The 20,503-nt window shown below is 33.4% G+C and overlaps 3 protein-coding genes across 10 annotated transcripts in view; 1 reads left to right on the top strand and 2 right to left on the bottom strand.

Moving 5' to 3' along the window:
• The window catches only part of IMPG2 (interphotoreceptor matrix proteoglycan 2), a 78,334-nt gene extending 71,270 nt beyond the window's left edge, over window positions 1-7,064 (bottom strand). Inside the window, exons 1-2 of the mRNA XM_082460305.1 lie at window positions 4,844-7,064; window positions 4,133-4,384 (exon numbers count right to left, since the gene is read on the bottom strand). Of these exons, the coding sequence (XP_082316431.1) occupies window positions 4,133-4,384; window positions 4,844-4,928 (337 nt within the window). The 5' untranslated portion in view covers window positions 4,929-7,064. The remainder of the gene's footprint in view (window positions 1-4,132; window positions 4,385-4,843) is intronic.
• Window positions 1-20,503, top strand: part of LOC309660004 (putative protein ARB2BP) — a 302,775-nt gene that overhangs the window by 127,496 nt on the left and 154,776 nt on the right. The window lies entirely within an intron of this gene.
• SENP7 (SUMO specific peptidase 7) overlaps window positions 7,147-20,503 on the bottom strand; it is a 156,622-nt gene continuing 143,265 nt past the window's right edge. For all 8 annotated transcript variants that reach the window (XM_082460340.1, XM_082460341.1, XM_082460345.1 and 5 more), the window contains 8 exons: window positions 19,768-19,890; window positions 15,586-15,678; window positions 14,833-14,957; window positions 13,796-13,848; window positions 12,042-12,085; window positions 11,877-11,945; window positions 11,071-11,221; window positions 7,147-8,981 (listed from right to left, as the gene is read on the bottom strand). In XM_082460340.1, the coding sequence (XP_082316466.1) occupies window positions 8,820-8,981; window positions 11,071-11,221; window positions 11,877-11,945; window positions 12,042-12,085; window positions 13,796-13,848; window positions 14,833-14,957; window positions 15,586-15,678; window positions 19,768-19,890 (820 nt within the window). In that variant the 3' untranslated portion in view covers window positions 7,147-8,819. The remainder of the gene's footprint in view (window positions 8,982-11,070; window positions 11,222-11,876; window positions 11,946-12,041; window positions 12,086-13,795; window positions 13,849-14,832; window positions 14,958-15,585; window positions 15,679-19,767; window positions 19,891-20,503) is intronic.

Raw genomic sequence — 20,503 nt, 5'->3', positions numbered from 1 at the left:
TCATTCTCATTCATCTTCAGTTCCTTTTTCTCTTCCCACTTTCTTTGGAATTTCCCACTTCTGGCATATGCCCTACTCACAAAAGGCCAGGTCAATGGACTTCCAATTAAAAAGTGAAAGAAAAGCTTATTGCTTAGTAAGTTTGATAGTCCCAAAATACAACCAAGAGATATAAATACACTCTGAAAAAAAAAGTTCTAACATACTGTGCCACTTTAAGAAACTAAAAAATCAAACATATAAATATATGTAATATCTGATATTAAATTTTTTATTTTAAAAGCATTTGCTTTGATAAGGAAGGAGGACAGAAAGGATAAGATAGAGGAAAATAAAGAAGAAGACAAAGTAGCAGCTCAGACTGAAGGTTTATATAGCCCAGTCCATAGAAAATAGTAAATGATCAATAAACATTTGTTGAATACAAGCATGAATGAACAAGCTTGATTTCACTATGATTTCATTATCTATATCCACTTTAATTACGAGCATCACATCCATATTATGGCTTTTTATTGGCTCTTGAGCAGCAAAAAGCAAAGTCTGGGAATCCTTCAAATATCTAAGGGACATATTATGGTCAATTAAGCAATTCTAGTTAGTAAATGTAAGGAACAGAGAATGAATTAATATAATAAAAGGGTATGAGATCAAGGATAACACTGTTTAATTGAAAATAAAATAATTATGTAACAACCTAAATGGGAAAAGAATTTGAAAAAAGAATAGATACATGTATATGTATAACTGAATCACTCTGCTGTACACCTGAAACTAACATAACATTATTAATCAACTATACTTCAATATAAAGTAAAAAGTCTTCCAACAAACAAAAGTCCAGGACCAGATGGATTCACAAGCGAATTCTATCAAACATTTAGAGAAGAGCTAACACCTGTCCTTCTGAAACTGTTCCAAAATATTACAGAGGAACAGTCCCAAGCTTTCTACGAGGCCACCATCACCCTGATATCAAAACCAGACAAAGATATCACAAAATAAGAAAATTACAGGCCAAAGCACTGATGAACATGGACACAAAAATCCTCAACAAAATACTAGCAAACTGAACCCAACAACACATTAAAAGGATCATACACCATGATCAAGTGGGATTTATCCCAGGGATGCAAGGATTCTTCAGTATATGCAAATCAAACAATGTGATACACCATATTAACAAACTGAAGAATAAAAACCATATGATCATCTCAATAGATGCAGAAAAAAAAGCTTTTCACAAAATTCAACACTGATTTATGATAAAAACTCTCCAGAAAGTGGGCATAGAGGGAACCTACCTCAACATAATAAAGGCCATATACAACAAACCCACAGCAAACATCATTCTCAATAGTGAAAAACTGAAGCGTTTCCTCTAAGATCAGGAACAGGACAAGGATGTCCACTCTCACCACTATTATCCAACAGTTTTGGAAGTCCTAGCCACAGCAGTCAGAGAAGAAAAAGAAATAAAAGGAATAAAAATTGGAAAAGAAGTAAAACTGTTGCTGTTTGCAGATGACATGATACTATACATAGAAAATCCTGAAGACGCCACCAGGAAACTACTATAGCTAATCAGTGAATTTGGTAAAGTTGCAGGTTACAAAATTAATGCACAGAAATCTCTTGCATTCCTAAACACTAACAATGAAAGATCAGAAAGAGAAATTAAGGAAACAATCCCATTTACCATCACATCAAAAAGAATAAAATACCTAGGAATAAACCTATCTAAGGAGGCAAAAGACCTGTACTCAGAAAACTATAAGATATTGATGAAGAAAATCAAAGATGACACAAACAGATGGAGAGATATAGCATGTTCTTGGATTGGAAGAATCAATATTGTGAAAATGACTGTATAGCCCAAAGCAATCTACAAATTCAGTGCAATCCCTATCAAATTACCAATGGCATTTTTCACAGAATTAGAACAAAAACTTTTACAGTTTGTATGGAAACACAAAAGACCCCAAAGAGCCAAAGCAATCCTGAAAAAGAAAAATGGAGCTGGAGGAATCAGGCTCCTGGACTTCCGACTATACTACAAAGCTATAGTAATCAAGACAGTATGGTACAGGCACAAGAACAGAAATATAGATCAATGGAACAGGACAGAAAGCCCAGAGATAAACCCACACACCTATGGTCACCTATTATATGACAAAGGAGGCAAGAACATACAGTGGAGAAAAGACAGTCTCTTCAATAAGTGGTGCTGGGAAAACTGGACAGCTACATGTAAAAGAATGAAAATAGAACACTCCATAACACCATACACAAAAATAAACTCAAAATGGATTCAAGACCTGAATGTAAAGCCAGACACTATAAAACTCTTAGAGGAAAACATAGGCAAAACACTCTTTGACATAAATCGCAGCAAGATCTTTTTTGACCCACCTCCTAGAGTAATGAAAATAAAAACAAAAATGAACAAAAGGGAACTAATGAAACTTAAAAGCTTTTGCACAGCAAAGGAAGCCATAAACAAGACGAAAAGACAACCCTCAGAATGAGAAAAAAAAATTGCAAACAAAGCAATGGACAAGGGATTAATCTCCAAAATATACAAATAGCTCATGAAGCTCAATATCGAGAAAACAAACAACCTAATCAAAAAATGGGCGGAAGACCTAAATAGACATTTCTCCAAAGAAGATATACAGATGGCCAACAAACACATGAAAAGATGCTCAACATCACTAATTATCAGAGAAATGCAAATCAAAACTACAATGAGGCATCACCTCACACCAGTCAGAATGGCCATCATCAAAAAAATCTACAAACAATAAATGCTGCTGAGAGTGTGGAGAAAAGGGAACCCTCTTATACTGTCAGTGGGAATGTAAACTGATACAGCCACTATGGAGAACTGTATGGAGGTTCCTTAAAAAACTAAAAATAGAACTACCATATGACCCAGCAATCCCACTCCTGAGCATACACCTGGAGAAAACCATAATTCAAAAAGATACATGTACCACAATGTTCTCTGCAGCACTATTTACAATAGCCAGGACATGGAAGCAACTTAAATGTCCATCAACAGAGGAATGTATAAAGAAGATATGGTAGATATATATATATACAATGGAATATTACTCAGCCATAAAAAGGAATGAAATAGTGCCATTTGCAGAGACATGGATGGACCTAGAGATTGTCATACAGAGTGAAGTAAGTCAGAAAGAGAAAAACAAATATCGTATAATATTGCTTATATGTGGAATCTAGAAAAATGATACAGATGAACTTATTTGCAAAGCAGAAATAGAGACACAGATGTAGAAAACAAATGTATGGACACCAAGGGGGACGGGGGAGTGGGATGAATTGGGAGATTGGGATTGACACATATACATTACTATGTATAAAACAGATAACTAATGAGAACCTACTGTGTAGCACAGGAAACTCTACTCAATGCTCTGTGGTGACCTAAATGGGAAGGAAATCCAAAAAAGAGGGGATATATGCATACGTATAGCTGATTCACTTTGCTGTACAGAAAAAACTAACACGACATTGTAAAGCAACTATACTCCAATAAAAATTAATTTTTAAAAATGAAAATAAATAAAAATAAAAATAAAATAAACTCCTAGTTTTGTTGCTTTAGGGTCCATTGTGAGAAGTGCCACCATTTGAGAGGTAAAAAGTTTTGTGTATACCAACTAGAATCAGCTTCAATCTGTAGAATGGCTAAACTATAAAATATAGAAATTGATCATATTTCCATGTATATAAAATAACTAATTAGCCAAATAGGTAAGTTTATCTTAGTTAATATCTTTTGTGGGTGTATTTAGACAAATTACTGTAATGCAGAAGTAAAAGTTATAATTAATTTATCCAGCAACATAAACTGGTATTTTTGAAGTGCTTCAAAAATTTTAAACCATGTCCTCTCTTAAAATAATGTAAACTTTCCTCTGAAGCTGTATAAATACCATACTCTTAGCAAGTCTTTTTTCCATGGCTAGTAGAAAGACAATATTTGGCTCAGTCTCTATCCAAAGCATCAAAACTTTTGAACTATAATGTTCAAATACAACAACTGTTTTAGAACTATGTTTGAATTTTATCATGGAGCCCAAGGGTTTGAATGTTTGCTTACCTCGGACTTTAAAATATTTCACATGGTTTGCCATAGCCTCTGTAACATTTTCATCTGGGCAGGTTTTCACACCATTAGGAAACAGAGTAGATCGCTTTCTTCTGAGCAACCACTGTCTCTCAGTTTCTCTGTGGTCCATAGGTTGTTTCTTTTCGATAGATAGAGAAGAGTCTGTGGATTCTGAGTCAGCCAGGAGAAAAGAAACTGTACTCTTGGGTTCTTGGCTCTCTTCTAAAGATAAGTAGGTTTGTGCTACAGAGTGAAAGCATAAACAAAGCTTCTGACGATGAATGGAGACATAGAATGAAAGGTAACAAATGAAGAAAAACTGACATTTGCACCACATTTGGATTTTGAACTCAATGCTCAAATTTTAGACATGTGTGCTTAAGGAAGGGAGAAGTAAAGCATTCAATTTTTCCTCCATTTAATTCCTAGTCCTTTATTTCAAGATTGTTAGTTATTAAAATCAAGTATACATCCAATTTCAACACAAGAAATAAGAGGAAGTAAGCTCTGAACCAAGAATTACTAATGAAGAGGAAAAACCAATATTACTGGAGAGATTTTCATACAGTTTAAATGAAGCAGTATCAAAGACTAGAGTAATATTTGATTCAATTTCTTACAGCAGCCATATCAAATAATATTATTTTTAGAGAAAATATACTGCAGATCTAAAGAAAAAAAATAATGTAGATTTTTAAATACCTGTTAATGACGGAAGGTTTCCTTCTATCAGGACAAATATCAGAATACCCAGAGAAATCTTCCCAAAATGAGGAAACATAATCATTTGAGCCAAAACCAAAAGAAAGAGGCCAAAATCCTTAATTGAGCACCCAAAGGCCTGAAACTTCCAGTAACAAATTGTTACAGAAAAGGTCTAATGTTTAACAGTTTACGTTCAAAAACTGACAACCATTCCAAAATCATTATAAATTGGCTAAATAAAAATGGTGTCCTTTCAAAGTACCTCTCACTTCTTTTCTGAAATAACCAGCATGCTATGAAAGCAGGAGAGATAAGCTAATTAGGACAGATGGGGAGAGACAATTTCTTTACTCTAATCTAGCCAGCTAAGCTCTTTATTAACACTCTCCTTGCCTTTAATAAGCACTCCACTTAAAAATGTTTCCAAAAAAAATAATAATGTTACACATATAATTCACTGAATTTTACAACTTTTCTCAATCTATTAGTCAAACCTGATAGATTCACATGTTCTCTGGGTTCTTCTACAACCTATGATTTTTAAGCATAAAATGCCCAGACTGACTATACCTGTCTATGTCCGAAATACAGAGCTACATACAAAATAAAGTTAGTTTTCTTGGTGTCGTTTCTTATAAATTTCCCTCGATTAAAAAAACTTGAAAATCTTTCACTGTTACCACTTACGTCTCCTTCCTTATCTATAAAATAGGATAGGAATAGTAAAGCTAACTCATGATAGAGATATTGTGAGCATTAAATTAGTTAACACACAGAAAATGCTGAGAAAAGTACCTGGCACCTACTAAGCACACAATATAAATGGTAGCTACATAATAATAACTTTGTTGCTTAATTTGCTATTAAACATGAGGCCCAGTGTCTTTATCTACATGAGTAATTCTTAACCAAGAAAGGATATCCTTTACCACAATGGGGGACCAGATAAAAATTTTGTATTAGGGCAGTTGGTTTTATCAAATAAACCTAGTAGAAAGGAATTAAATTAGTCAAAATCCCTGTGGAAGCTAGGATTTACTATCAAATAGCAATGAATTTATATCTTATGTACCTCTGGCGAAGTTCTCTGGAAAAAAAAATGTTTTGTAAAGATCTAAAGCACATTTCTCTTCAGAATCCTACACTAGCCCTGACCCTGATTTCTCCAGTTCCCAAAAGGGACCAACTCAGTTGTAAGAGAACAGGCCACCTGGGTGGGTGCAAACCACACCAGCCTAAGAAAGCCTCATACACATAGAACCAAGTCTTTCAACAGCCCCTGGGCAAAGTTTGCAAATTTCCATAAGGACAAGGTTAGTTACAAGAGACTCTACAGAGGGAAGAAGGGGCCCAGGTTTTCCAGAAGAGTGTTAAAAAGTTCTGGTAAGGAGGGCTTCGGGGTACGCATGACTACTCACAGTTCTCCCAGTCCAGACAGTTCAACAACTGGAGGTCATTTTCACAATAAAAGATATATGTATATGTTGAATACAACTGACATTTCACATTTATTTTAGCTTAGTACTTTTCCAAAGAAATAGTATTGAAAGAAAGAAAACACAAGATAATTTCCTATTAAGAAAGGGCTTAAGCTTGGTGTTAAGCCAAAAGTAATTAAAGCATAAATGAATAACTTTATATGACTAAAAAGTAGGTGACAGTGGAAAGATGAGGATAGAATGTAGATTGGAATCAAATTAGAAAGGGCTCTGTATGATAAGTCTAGACCTATTTTCCCCCTAACACACACACACACAAAAGCTGATTTTAAGAGGTATTAAACTTTTTCTTAAAAAAAAGAGCTACCATTTTTTTATCCCAAGAGTTGTGAGAAACAGTGTTACCTTCTCTAAGAAGGCTTTCCCTGTCTAGTGACAACCCTCTTACTACCTCTCTACCACCTCTCACTATCTCTCTCTCTCTCTCTCTCTCTCTCACACACACACACACACACATACCACACACCCCTGAAGGCTGAACACCCTCCTGTGCTCCAAAAAAACTCTATGATTGTTTCTAACAGGCATATTAAAACTGTTCATATGTCCATTTCTCCCATTAGACTATAAATGACTTAGGAATAAGAGCTGTCATTCCATTTTTTCTACCTTGTACATTGCCTGCTAGTAGTAGATGCTCAAAAAATGTTCCCTGAACTATCAAAAGTACCACACGTCTGTTAAAACAGTTAGAAAAATTAATCTAAGCATCAATTATATGACATGCACTGAGTAACATACAATTTAAAATCTATTTCTAAGAATGGCTCACGTTTCTTAAGGAAAAAAATTACACCTCAATTTAATGAATTGGAAACATGTTTAATATAAAATGTTGATATTCTCTAAGCATTATTTCCATATGAATTTAGGAAAATGAATTTTAAACAATCTTCAAAACATGACAAAGGACAGTGGTGTCTTTGCAAAACATACAAACAAAAAAGTTAAGAAGTCACAAGGAGACGTATTAGATACTTGCTTTCCCAAAATTAGATATACAAAATAATTAAGTCATCTAAAAAATCCCCTCCCCCCACACAGAAATTGGGAATGAAACATGTAATTATAACCATCTTTATAGGAAATCTCCAAAGGACAAATATCTTTAACAATATAAAGATGTTGACAAGATTAACAGAAACTTAAGGACACTAAGGCTTAACTGACAACCTCAATTCACAGGATTTTGAAATAAAATGTTCCGACTTTTAGCTTCATCTTAAATTGCCTTTGCTTCACTGCTTTATATACACTAACAATGTAAATCTAAGAGATGCTTAAAACAGAAGATTAAAAAACATTTTTCTTATCTAAGAAAATACAATATAATCATCCCCTCAAAATATTCCTGATAACATTAGAAGGTTATGAAGTGTTTAATCATATGTAATACCACCATCATCACATCAATTCAGCACTGTTACCTGAACATTTAATAAAAACTTAAGCTCCATGGGGATCACAGGTCCTTAAAAATTACAATTTAAAAATACAAAAGCAATGAGAACAATCTGGCTTTTGCAGATGAATACTGGGTAAACAGCTATAAAATTATGTATTTAGTCCTAACAACTAATATAGAAAACTTTGAGGATATTTTTTTAATTAAAGTTATGAAGTCACCAATTTTATCTTCTATACTTACAGGAACTGTGTACATATATTCTGGGATGTCAGAATAGGATAGAAGCCAATATTTATATAGCTATACCTCAAATAAACTAAGTTGAGCTACATATACAATTTTTAAAAACCTATTTTGGATAGCTGAATTTTTCTTCCAAATTTCACTCTGAATGAATGAACTAAATTCTCAGATCCCCACACATGACATCAAAAGAAATGGAAAACAAACAACAATTAGAATAGAGTAATGGTTCCACTTAGCAATTGAGAAAAATAAGCTGCGCTTTGAAAGAGTGAATTTATATCACCTTCCTAACATTACGTCTTCTCTCACACTATACAGAAGGGATGCCGTAAATGGCATTTTCTGAAGCCTTGATACTAAATTCTTTTAAAAAAAAAAAATACACAGTATTCATATTGCATGCTTGAGCTGCAAAGAATAGAATTACAATATAATGTGACTTGTCACAAATTTGACAAGCACTGGGGCTGGCACCAGGGAGGACCTAACTCCCTTCAACTCCCAGTTATGTGGAAGTACAGATCACATAGTTTTATTATCTATAAAAACATTCCCACATTACATATGCTATTGCATCATCCAAGCATATTTAATCAGAAAAATATCAAATATTTATGAAATTTTAATTTCTATCTAATGACTTTATCTATATCACCCCCATTTCCACTCCATCTATGAGATCCTAACAATTCTAATATTATATCTTATATATTTTAAATAATGTACAGTGACTTATAAAACTACTGCAAGTTATTTTCTTCTCTGTGAGCTGGCTAACACAAATGCTGATAAGCAGCTTTCCGGTAATCGTATAGAACATCTATGTCATGTTTGTACAGATTAACCAGCTACTGCTGCCCTTCTGTTGCTGTAAATGAAGTTTCAAAATGAGCTCTCGAATATCTTCCCGTTTGGTCTTTATTACATGACGAGGAAACCATTTCTCCAAATGAATTGGAAGTTCAAAGTTAACAATAGGATCCTAATGAGAGAAAAGACAGAGTGCAATCACTTTAGCAGTATAATTCAAATTTGTTTTAAGCTCATTTTTATAAGAAATGAGAAATTGCTAACTTTTTTAAATAACAGCTTTACTGAGATATATTTCACATAACATACAATTTGCCTAAAGTATTCAACTGAATGATTTTCAGTATATTCAGAGTTGTGCAACCATCACCGCAATCAATTTTAGAGCATTTTCATTAAACTGCTAACTTCTGAACATCAAAATTAAACACCATATGTTCTGCTACAATGCATGTTTAAGTGAATTAGTGCAAAGAGAATTAGTAAACAGAGAATGATTCAGTACAATGCAGAAGTCAGGCTGGTTTGAACACAATTTTTTCCAACATGTTAATATTTTGAAACCATTAAAACAAAGAGGAAGCCTTGGCAGTAAATGAAGAATCTCACATAAAAAATAGAAAATCCTGCAGAAGTACCTTCTTTTAGTCCACGAAATAGCCAATTTAGTGGCTTAAGGAACTGATATATTTTCCATTATGTTAAGCTTAATAAGGAAGTTGCAAGTTGCAACTGCAAAGACAATTTTGCCTGTGTTTAAAAAAATAAATGAGTAACTGCTGAATAAGACTACCCCTAGATCATGTTTATAAATTTGATGAAACTATTAGAAGCCAGATGTAAGAAGGACTTACATCTTAAAGAAGAAATTAAGAGACCCAGAGTATAAAGCTGAAATGAAGGACTGACTGTGATTCTAGGGGCAAATCTCAGTGGAGATTTAACTGTGTAAGTATTTTTATTAGAATTAAAATTGTTTTTCTTATGGCCTAGTTACAAAGCTCCACAGGTTTTGAATGGTCAACCTGAAACTTATTTTCTTCAATCCACACTCTGTTATATTAGTGCACAAATTTGTGAAACACAAGATTTAGTGTTCTGAGGTTTTCCCCCCAGCAATCTTAAGTGGTGCTACCACCTATATTAGAAGTATGTTCTACTGACTGAGGCTACGTAAAGTAGAATTATATAACACACTCAGACTATGTTATGTAATAAGGCACTTTGGATATCTAAAAACAAAATCAAATCTCTTTGGAAAGAGTATTAGAAGGTCAGAACTGTCACCCTATAATGAAGTTCCAGTCTAGAATAAAAAAGGAAAAAAAAACAGCATAACATGTTTAGTGGTTTCCATAATGTGTACCATGTTCTACTGTATATTATCAATCCTCCCCAATTATACCAAAAGTTATAACTGCATACTATAACCCTCATGCTTTGAAAGTACCTTTAAGGATTCTCCAAACAAGCTTCTGGTCAAAAATACCTTTTGCTATACCCATCTTCATAAATAATACTGGTTATGACTGAAGTAATGAGCTAACAGTTCAAAAAGCAGAGTGATCCCTTCCTATTTAAAATTTCTTTTTAACGTTGTTACAGTTCCTATAGAGTCTCTGATGAGCTAGAAAATAATACCCATGCTTGTCATTGTACTTATGTAGCTTATGGTTTTCTGAGCTTCTTCAATACACAAGTCTTTTAGTTTTGAAAATTTTTCTTCAAATTTGTGTCTGCCTTATTCTCTCTCTCCACCCCTAATCCTTCTGCAACTCCAATTACATGTAAATTAGACTTTTTGACTCTAACACACTTGTCTCTTATGCTCTGTTCTCTTCTTTACATTCTTTTTCCTCTCTGAGCTACAGTGGGATAATTTCTATTGTCCTTTTTTAAAGTTCCCTCATCTGTCTTCTGCTTTATTCAGTCTGCTATCAAACCCATACAGTAAATTCTTAATTTCAGATATATCATTATGCATTTTCAGTTCTAGAATGTCCACTTGACTTTTTTTTTTTAGCAGATTCCATTTTCATCCATTTTGTTTATCTTTGACTATTTTCTCCAACATAGTAATCAAATCATTTTAAAGTTCTTATCTTCTAACTCCAATATCTGGGTTATATATGGTTCTATGCCTTTTTTTTTTTCTTATTTCTTGATTACCTCTAACATTTTCCTGCTTCTTTGCTTGCCCAGTAATTTGTGATTATATGCTGGTAATTGTGAATAAAAAATGTATTTATGTCTTTACATACCTTAAAGAAGCTTTCCACATATTGCAGTAAATATACTCCACAATCACTGCTATTATCTTGTTTAGGAACTTTAGGGCATAGGTCCACCATGTTTGTTTTGCTGAATTCACGATGAGTTTTTCGTTTAACTTCCCACTCTACCTCTAAATACCTTAAATCATCAAAAAGTAGAGTGACTCGAGTAGAAATTTCTTTACTATTATGCAACACTTTCACAAAAATGGAAAAACATTTGCTGCCAAATATATTGACTCCAGCCACATTTCAAAAGACTTAAACCTTAACAGCACAAATTATAATATGAGGCTTCAAAAGTGCTACTTTAAATAAAATCATCTGAGTTTCAAACTAAAAGCCAGACTTTTTTCAACAACTCAACTTTCACAACTCATATACATAAGTCACTTATATTACAAAGTAAACTAAACAAATTATTTTTAAACTTTAGTTGCTAGTTTTTTCCAGATCCTATAGGAAATTTAAAAATTACAGACACACATGTACACACAAAATAAGAATGTGAAAGAGTTCTTATTTTTTTCTAAAGTGTTACTTTTGACAACCACTAATATTTGCAATGCTCCTTTGTAAAATTATGTCTTTTGTTCAATTGTGAATACAAATTCCAAATTTACTTTTGATATAATCCTTGAGAAATATTTTACACATAATGGGGATATTTGTTATTAATTAGATTTACAGGCCTCATCTAAATAAATAATAAAATATAATTCCTGATATAATCTTTTCAGTAATTCTTAAGGCAAGTTAAAAATTGAGATTTTAGTAAAATTGTCATTACTTACTCTCGTAAATTCTGAACTGTGTTTTGTATAGAAGCGGCTTTCAAGGAGTCTAGTATGAGAATGCATGGCCTATGAAAATCACAGGAAGAAATCAAGATGTATATATTTGTATATGAAGTAAACCTAAGTATCTGAAAAGACTCTATTATTACAGCATGTACATACCTTTTACACATTTTCTTTGGTACTGACACATTCATCTCAGGACTCTGAAATAACATGAATTTTTATGACTTTGCAATTAAAGTTAGTGTGAATAAATTAATATTCAGTTACTCTTTAAAATGTTTCAAACAGGGACTTCCCTGGTGGCGCAGTGGCTAAGACTCTGTGTTCCCAATGCAGGGGGCCTGGGTTCGATCTCTGGTCAGGGAACGAGGTCCCACATGCATGCCCCAACTAAGAGTTAGCATGCCACAACTAAGGAGCCCGTGTGCCGCAACTTAGGAGCCAGCAAGCTGCAACTAAGGAGCCCTCAAACCACAACTAAGGAGCCCACCTGCCACAACTAAGGAGCCAACGAACCACAACTAAGGAGCCCACAAGCCGCAACTAAGGAGCCAATGAGTCACAACTAAGGAGCCCACAAGCCGCAACTAAGGAGCCCACGATCCGCGACTAAGACCCAGCGCAACCAAATAAATAAAATAAATTTAAAAAAAAAAGAAATAGAAAATGTTTCAAATAACTTTAAAATTAAAATTTCAAATAAGAGTTCTTTTCATCATCTAAAGTGAGCCAACTTCATTTTTTTTAATTTATATATTTCTTTTCTTATACTGGTGAAACAGTAGTTTATGCACTTTTACATGTGACCTCAAGAAGTTATGGAGCTTTAACATGGCCTAAAAAACAACCTGGAACTTGAATTACTTCTATTCAGAGTTGCCATCTTAAGCAAAGATAAAGAAGTTAACTGAACCTGTCCTTATACACATTCTCTTAACTCAGTATATGATATCAATAGAGACAGACTTCTTCCCTGTGAAGCACAAGAAGCAGATTATTAATGTATACTAAGGGACAAGAGATGGGGTATTTTGTTATTTTTGTTGATAAATTTAAGAATCAATAGATCAAACTTTCTTTAATATGCAGAACTTCTCAGTACCTTTATTATTCTAATATAACAGTGAATCTCTAAGAGAGGAATAGGACACAGGGTTTACCCAACTTAACTGACCTTAGAATCCTTTTTATCATAAACTGCATCTTAGAACAAGTATTCCATGGAACCCAATTTGGGAAACCTGGCTCTAGAGGCAAGAAGGAACTCCCCTATTCTGCCGCTGTGACATCAGAAAAGGAAACCTCCTTCCTTCTGCCCACCCTGTACCAGTGACAGTAAAGACACAGGCCTATGCCAGGGAGGCTGCTGCTGTCTGTATGTATTAAAAAATAATTAGGTGGTTACCTTAATCAATTAAGATACCAAATCTAGACTATGAATATCAGTTTAGAAGTCCATTTAAAGTAAAGTTAACAGTAACTATCTTAGCCTCAGGAGTCATATGGATTGACCATGAGTCTACTTTGAATGATTTTTACCAACAATTTATAATAGAAAGTGGAATATAAAATATAGGTAATTAATTACTCTGAGTGCAAAAACTGATGACATAATGAAGAATAAAAGTACATTTTCCCATAGAAATTGAAAAAGTAGTCGACCAAGATGATCAGATAAACTATAAACAAACCTAGGGAGTTAAAGTAAGCTAAACAGATGCAAAAAGAATGATAATTTCTCTTGTTCTCTTTCCTACCCCAACGAAATACTCCAAAGAATCATAAAACAGCATAATTTAATTATGGTACACCAATATCCATCATAGCCCACCTAGCTATGCCCTATTTTCCATATAAAATTGTTATATTCATGAGTTTTCCTACCTTCACATTTATAAAAACACACTTACTTGAGAATCTTCTGTACCCAAGGATAGTGCTGAAGAAGTATGCAGATCATTATCTAGTTAGAAATAACAAAACAGTTATGTGTGTTTATTTTATGTCTAATACAAAGTATTTAGATAAGTTTAAATTGTAATTTGTATGCATAGTAGTAATTAAAGGGAAAAAATACCTGGGAACTATTTACTTTTTTTTTTATGGTTAATGTTACAAAAAAATTCAATCGATGGATAAAACTGACAATGCTTAATTGGCTGTCATCACACAATACATACACCGCAGAGCCAAAACTTGAAATACCAGTTAGCTGGGGCCAGTTTCCTGTAAAAAGACAATCTTCATAGATTGCTTACTTATCAAAATCTCTGCTGTTTTAATGTGGAGGATGGTTAATTTGCCTAGTAATAATTCTTCTAACATATGATCATAGAGTGTTGCATAAATACACTTTTGCAGCATAGGAGGATTAGACAAAATAGAAAGTAATCAGTTGCTTTATCAGTTTTTCTTTCTCCCCCACAAGAGATAGGTTTTGGCCAGTATTAACGGTAATGGCTATTATTAATTCTGCTTGCTGCTTAGGCTACAGCTATAAAATACAATTTGATTTTTTTTTCTCAAAGAAAGTAGGCTTATTTGCTTACTTAAGATTTGGGTTGTAACATAAGAAATCATGGAAGAATTATAAGAGACCCGATATTACCTAGCCAAATTACTAGTGTCAACAGGAATTGTGTTAATTTATATTAAGAAAAAGAAAAAAGGGGAGATTTCAAGCTATGCCTGAAGATTCATGGCATGAATTCTTAGAAAGATTATTTTATAAAAAGTGCTATGATAAAACTTGATATAACAGTAAAACCTGACAATTACATTTTGTTTATACATGAGTCTGGGTATCTATCATGAAAATTTCAGACATTTCTTCTAATAAACTAAATGATAAGAAATAATTATACTATCCTTTAACTTCATATTGTTCTCTATAATCATTTTACTGTTGCCAACATTATTAAAAACCCATCCACATTAAGTTCATCACCTATTGGTTTGTTGTCATGTTGGGATTGCTGAGCCTGGGAGTGCTGGGATATAGTTTGTGGAAAATCTTCATACACAGCTTCTTCTAACCATGGAAAACAAATGACTGCAAGATACCAGTGAGACCTGTTGAAAAAGAAATATAATCTTAATAACACAAAATCTAAACAATGTAGAAGAATATGTTCTAGAACTATAACTGAGAAGGTGGGTATAACAAACATCAATTTTGAAGAAGTCCACTGTAGTATCTGAACACGCATTCCAAAACTAATTTAAAAAGCACTAAGACTTCTTAGGGTAAAATCTGAGTAAGTCAAACTTATTTACTTTTATATAATTAGTGTTTCCTGTTCAGAATCTGCTTTAATAAACAAAGAGACTTATAGCATCCCCTTTTTTCTGTTAGTGCTTAAAGAGCTTGTTCTCTTAAATATCTGAAAATTTATCCTAAAAGCTTTTTTATTTTTTGTTTAGAAAATCTTTTCTTGAGTCCCACCTCAAAATAAACTGAATGTCTAAGCCATTATAGTCTTGTGGGCATTTGTCATTTTTTTCCCCACTATTTACAACATAAGTATTGTCAAACCAAAATCCAAGATAAACTCATTATTTTAGCTACTTCTTCAGAAAAAAATTAAAAATAATACCTGGGTTTATCTACCCATACTTTTTACTGATTATTAATCTAAAAATGCACAAAGTATTTTTCTGCACTCTCCGATTTTTTTTTTAAATAATCTGAAATACTCACGACTCATTTACAGGCACAAAGATGTAATCTTTATTAAAAATGTTTATGTGACGAGTCCATGTTCTTACTCTCTTATGTCTTCTCTGAGCCATTCTGGGAACAAAAAGATAGACATATTTGATAGATAAAAAATTAAAAATTTAAGATAAGGATTTCAGGGGTCTTTTTTATACACTGAAAAATGCTAGCTTTAGTTTACTTAACCATCTTCTTCAAGGTACATAATATTTAACAGACTAGAAAATTATCTCATTTTATTAACTCCTGGCTGTTTTTAAATATGATCACTATTTATAAACAATAAAGTAATGGATAAAAGAAAGGCAGCAATTCATAAAATGCTTTACAGATTCCAAAAGTGTCTCAGCAACTGAATATAAATAGCTATACCTATTTATTCTATTTAGTTCCACCTGTGCTGACATAAAATATTATCATTAAACCTTAACAAAATTGTCTAAATGTTATATCTGTGATAAGGGAGGTGTTAAAACTTAATGGAAGAGGAGGGATGAGGTATATAGTCTTAGATTTTTAAAGATGAGACTCATCTCCCTTTATTTCATTTATAAGAATATTATAGGACAATGAGTTAAGCATACCCATTATCCATCCTTTATTTCTCTGACAAATATTTATTAGGTTCCTAAGAACAAATAATGAAAATCACTCACACTGCCCTAAAAGGATTTACAAAATAATGAAGGCAGAAAAAAACTACAACAAATAATTAAAATATAAGTGTCATAAAGGATACAAAGGAATTATGGTGATGGCGTCTAGGAAAAACATGAAGAAAAGGGTTGGGACACACGAATAAGAATTCCTTTTCTTTACCTCATTAGGGAAGTTAAAGAAGGAAGATATCAAACCAAGTTTGGATGTCAAAAAAGGTTCTAGGAAAGGGATAGCATTTCACAGTGGCATGAAGGAGATGGTGATATGTGACTTCTGGCTCAGTCCCACGAAGGGCCTCTTTTTAGTCAGAAAATTAAGCAAATCATTAAGTTCTTCCTCTTTTTAGTCAGAGAATTAAACAAATCATTAAGTTCTTATACATTTACATACCAAGTAACACAGGAAACAGACGTCTTTGCCCTATCCCTGTCCATGTGAATATCTAACCAAACTCACAGGAGTAGACATTGGGAGCAAGATGGGGCTAAAAGATATAGTAGGAATTAGTCACTATGCAAAAGATTGATTTCATAAAATAATGAGTCATATGTTTACCAAATTTTCTTATCTCAAAATGACCCAACCATTACAATGATTATAAATTATTATTTTTACCTAGTGCAGAGTCTCTTAATTTGTTTTCCATCTGAAAGATCTTAAGGATAGACACCTGGTTTTCTTTTGTCTTGTTATGTTGCTGTTTGATAGATTTCCTGATTATGCTAACCTTATTTGATTGGGAATACATTAGATATTGGATGGGGCAAGGATGACAGGAGAGAATACGGGGGCCACAATATAATCTCTTACTCTCTGTTCCTAACTGTATGGAAAATCCTCAACTAATGTCTAACAGTTCTCTCCCCATTCAATAACATACATTATTATCTTTTATTTTGAGTTCCTAGTATGTTCCAAGAACTGAGCAAAATGCCCCAGGCATAGAGTAGAAAATAAGACAGATGAAGTCCCTGACCTCATGGAGCTTGTATTTTAGAATAAGAAACAGAAAATGAACAAACAAATAAAAAAATGATGAGAGATCATGTTGTAAAATAAATTAAAAAGTGCCAGAAGAAGAAATTTCTGTCAGAAAACAGGAAAGAGCTTAAGCATATTTGAAAACTGAAAGGAGGTAGGCTGAGCTGAAGTGTGATAAATGAAGGGAGAGAATGCTGTGAGATGAGTTTAGGGACATGGACAGAAGCAGATCTTGCAGGATCTCATAAACCACAGTAATGACTTTGTGAATCATTTAGTCTGCTATTTCCTAACACTAGTAGTTTCAGCTTCCTGTAGGATTTATTGGCCATAAGTTATGCTTTGTATTCCTTGTCACGTTGCTTCTGGGTTCTTTTTTTTTTTTTTAACAGATTTGTAGGGATTCTTTGTGTGAATACTAATTGTATACATATCAGGCTAAGCATTAGTATGAGTATTTGTGTGTGTGTATATGTATGTATGTGTTCATATGTATATGTGTATGTGTGTATATAAATATATATTATGCATAAGATACATATAAGATCTATCTTACACTGGAAGATGCCACTCATCTAACTCAGTTTTGTATTATGTTTATATATGATCATTCATACAACATCTAAATTTTTTCTAATTTTTTAATTAAAAAAATTTTGTTAATACAGCAGAATCTACCTTTTCATTTCCTCAGTTTCTATGTGGGTATGCCAAATGCATAATCTCCACACTGACTAGTAATCTTAAAACAAAATGTGGGATTAAGTGCATGGTGCCAACCATCTGTTTCTATACTCATAAAATAGAAGAGGAGGGCATCAGAAATGTTAAATATCAAATTTATTTAATAAACCTTCCCCTTCCATATATCCCTCTCCATTAACCCTGATTATCAGGAATATTTTCAGACTGTGATTTTCTCCTTAGTTGACCCTGGCAGGCCTTGTCTACCAGCACAAATTCCAAATCCATAAAGACACTCAAAATATAGATGACTACACATCCCAGTTTGTCTAGGGCAGCCCCAGTATACATGGGCTGCCCAGTGTAGTTATTAATAGAGCCTCCTTTTATCCTCTCAAGTGTCCCAATTTAGGCCGTAAATTATACAGTTGCAATACTAAAAACAACAGACAAAGCTTGAACTTTGAAACTGGAAAGCTATATCCAACTTCGGATAACTTATCTAACTTCTTTAAGCTTCAATTCATAACAATAATGGCATTTATCTCATATGACTACTGTAGAATCAAACAAAATAACTTTATGTTCACTGTCATGGCTCCAAGCAGGTACTCAATAAATGTTAATACTCTCTCTATTCCTATCCTCCTTCTCCAACAATACAACAAATTCAGACAGTTTACCCATTTAATCATCTTCTTACTTGCTTATTATTCCTATTATTTTAAAGGGATGAAACAACTCTCCCAGCCATTTTTTCAAAGGCAGTCCAGTACAACAAAAACATCTCTGGATTAGAGGTTAAAAGATAAAGATTTAAGTACCAACCAGTTCTGTCACTTACCGGAGTTCTGCCAATCTTTATTGGCCTGCTTCCTCATCTGAAAAATGCCTTACATACCTAAAAGCACTGTTATGGGAAGAAATAATGTACAAAAATGTACCTTGTAAAGTGGTAGACAAATGTTTACATTAACTTTTTTAAAAATAAAAACTCTTTTAATTTTATCATGGGCCTAGCATATAGATTATCACACGAATTGTCAGGGGCAGGGAGAGGGGTGAAGTGGCTCCAGGCTCACAACTGTCCAAGTTACTGCTAAGATACAAAAATTACTCCTTCCTCCTTTTTTGCCTAGTCCTATCCACTGCTCTATAGGTTTTAGAGTTAATCAAAAAAATACTTGGACAGAAATTCAGCTGAACTGTGGGAACATGGTATTTTTATAATGTTACATCAGTTTAATTAAATAGTAGTATGTTAGTGAGGGTCCAACCAGGAAAACATAAACCTCCCTATATATTTAAGACAGATAAAACGTAATGCAAATAATTGGCTACAGTGGTGATAGAAAAAGCGCAATGCCACAAAAGGCAATCAGTAAGGCAACCAGAGCTTAGCATAGTAGGACAATGCTACACCCTTATGCTGAAGGGCAAAGTGAAGAAGTAGTACCTCCAAATGGAAGCTGGAGATCTATCAGGTCTGTCCAGTGAAAGAAGGACCCACAGAGGAACTAGAACCACTACCAGAATAACTGCCCAAGGCAAAGAGGGTAAGGAAGAAACATCCTGACTTCTTCTTTCCTTGCCTTCCAACCTCCAATATCCCCCACAGAACATGCAATTAGAAATGCAACCTGTAAGAGTCAGCCTCCCTGTGATAGGGAACAGAACAGTGGAAGGGTAAGAAATGCCTCTCAGAGCAAACAGGTCCAGCACCTGCAAAGGTGGTAATACTGCTCACTCTAGGAAATACTGTAAGAAGTTATTTCGCTAAGTCCATCAAAATAGTATGTTTTCCTCTTAAAACTTAAGTACACTGAAAGACTGACTTACGAAAGATTTGGATTATCTTCTGTTAAATTATTTTCCTTTCTTGTCAAGCATTTGTAGAAAAAGCTACTAAAAATGTGACTTCGTTCAACAAGTTCATCTGACACCTTCTCCAATATAAGATACCTGCAAAGTAACAACACCACAAAAGTAAATTATTTTTAGATTTTATCCGGTCTTCCTCCAATTATCTGTGTTCAGAAAATCTTCATTTTTATGTCCTATTAGAGTCAAAGCAATCTTGCAATTTGCTCCGATTTCAGCTTTTTTTTGTTCTTTAGTTACCTCACCTTCTATCAAGATCAATTAAAGCAGAAATTTTCCACATATTCATTTACTTAACAAATATTTCTCAAATTCCTAATATGTGCCAAGTACCATATTTATACTAGCGACATAAAACGAGAGGGGGCAAAAAAAGTTCCTGCCCCCGTAGAGCTTACAATCCAGAAGAGTGACGGTAGAAGGAAATATTAATCAAATAATCATGCAATCAAATACAAAACTGAAACCATCACGCTCCTAAATAAATCTAGAGAAATTTTAATAACTCTGAGACATGACTAATCTCTAAATCCTTAGTCCATTTCTTTACTAAAACAATTCTTCAACACAAGTTTATAATTCAATCACTTAGTGATTAAACCTCTCATAATTAGAGAACTCTACTATTGTTAATAGTTTATAAAGGTTTAAAAATGATCTTGGAATTGCTTTTTAAAAAAAGCGTAAAAGACAA

This window comes from Balaenoptera physalus (assembly GCF_965194825.1).
Source record: "Balaenoptera physalus genome assembly, chromosome: 4".
Classification (NCBI taxonomy): domain Eukaryota; kingdom Metazoa; phylum Chordata; class Mammalia; order Artiodactyla; family Balaenopteridae; genus Balaenoptera; species Balaenoptera physalus.
This window is presented reverse-complemented; position numbering and strand designations above follow the sequence as displayed.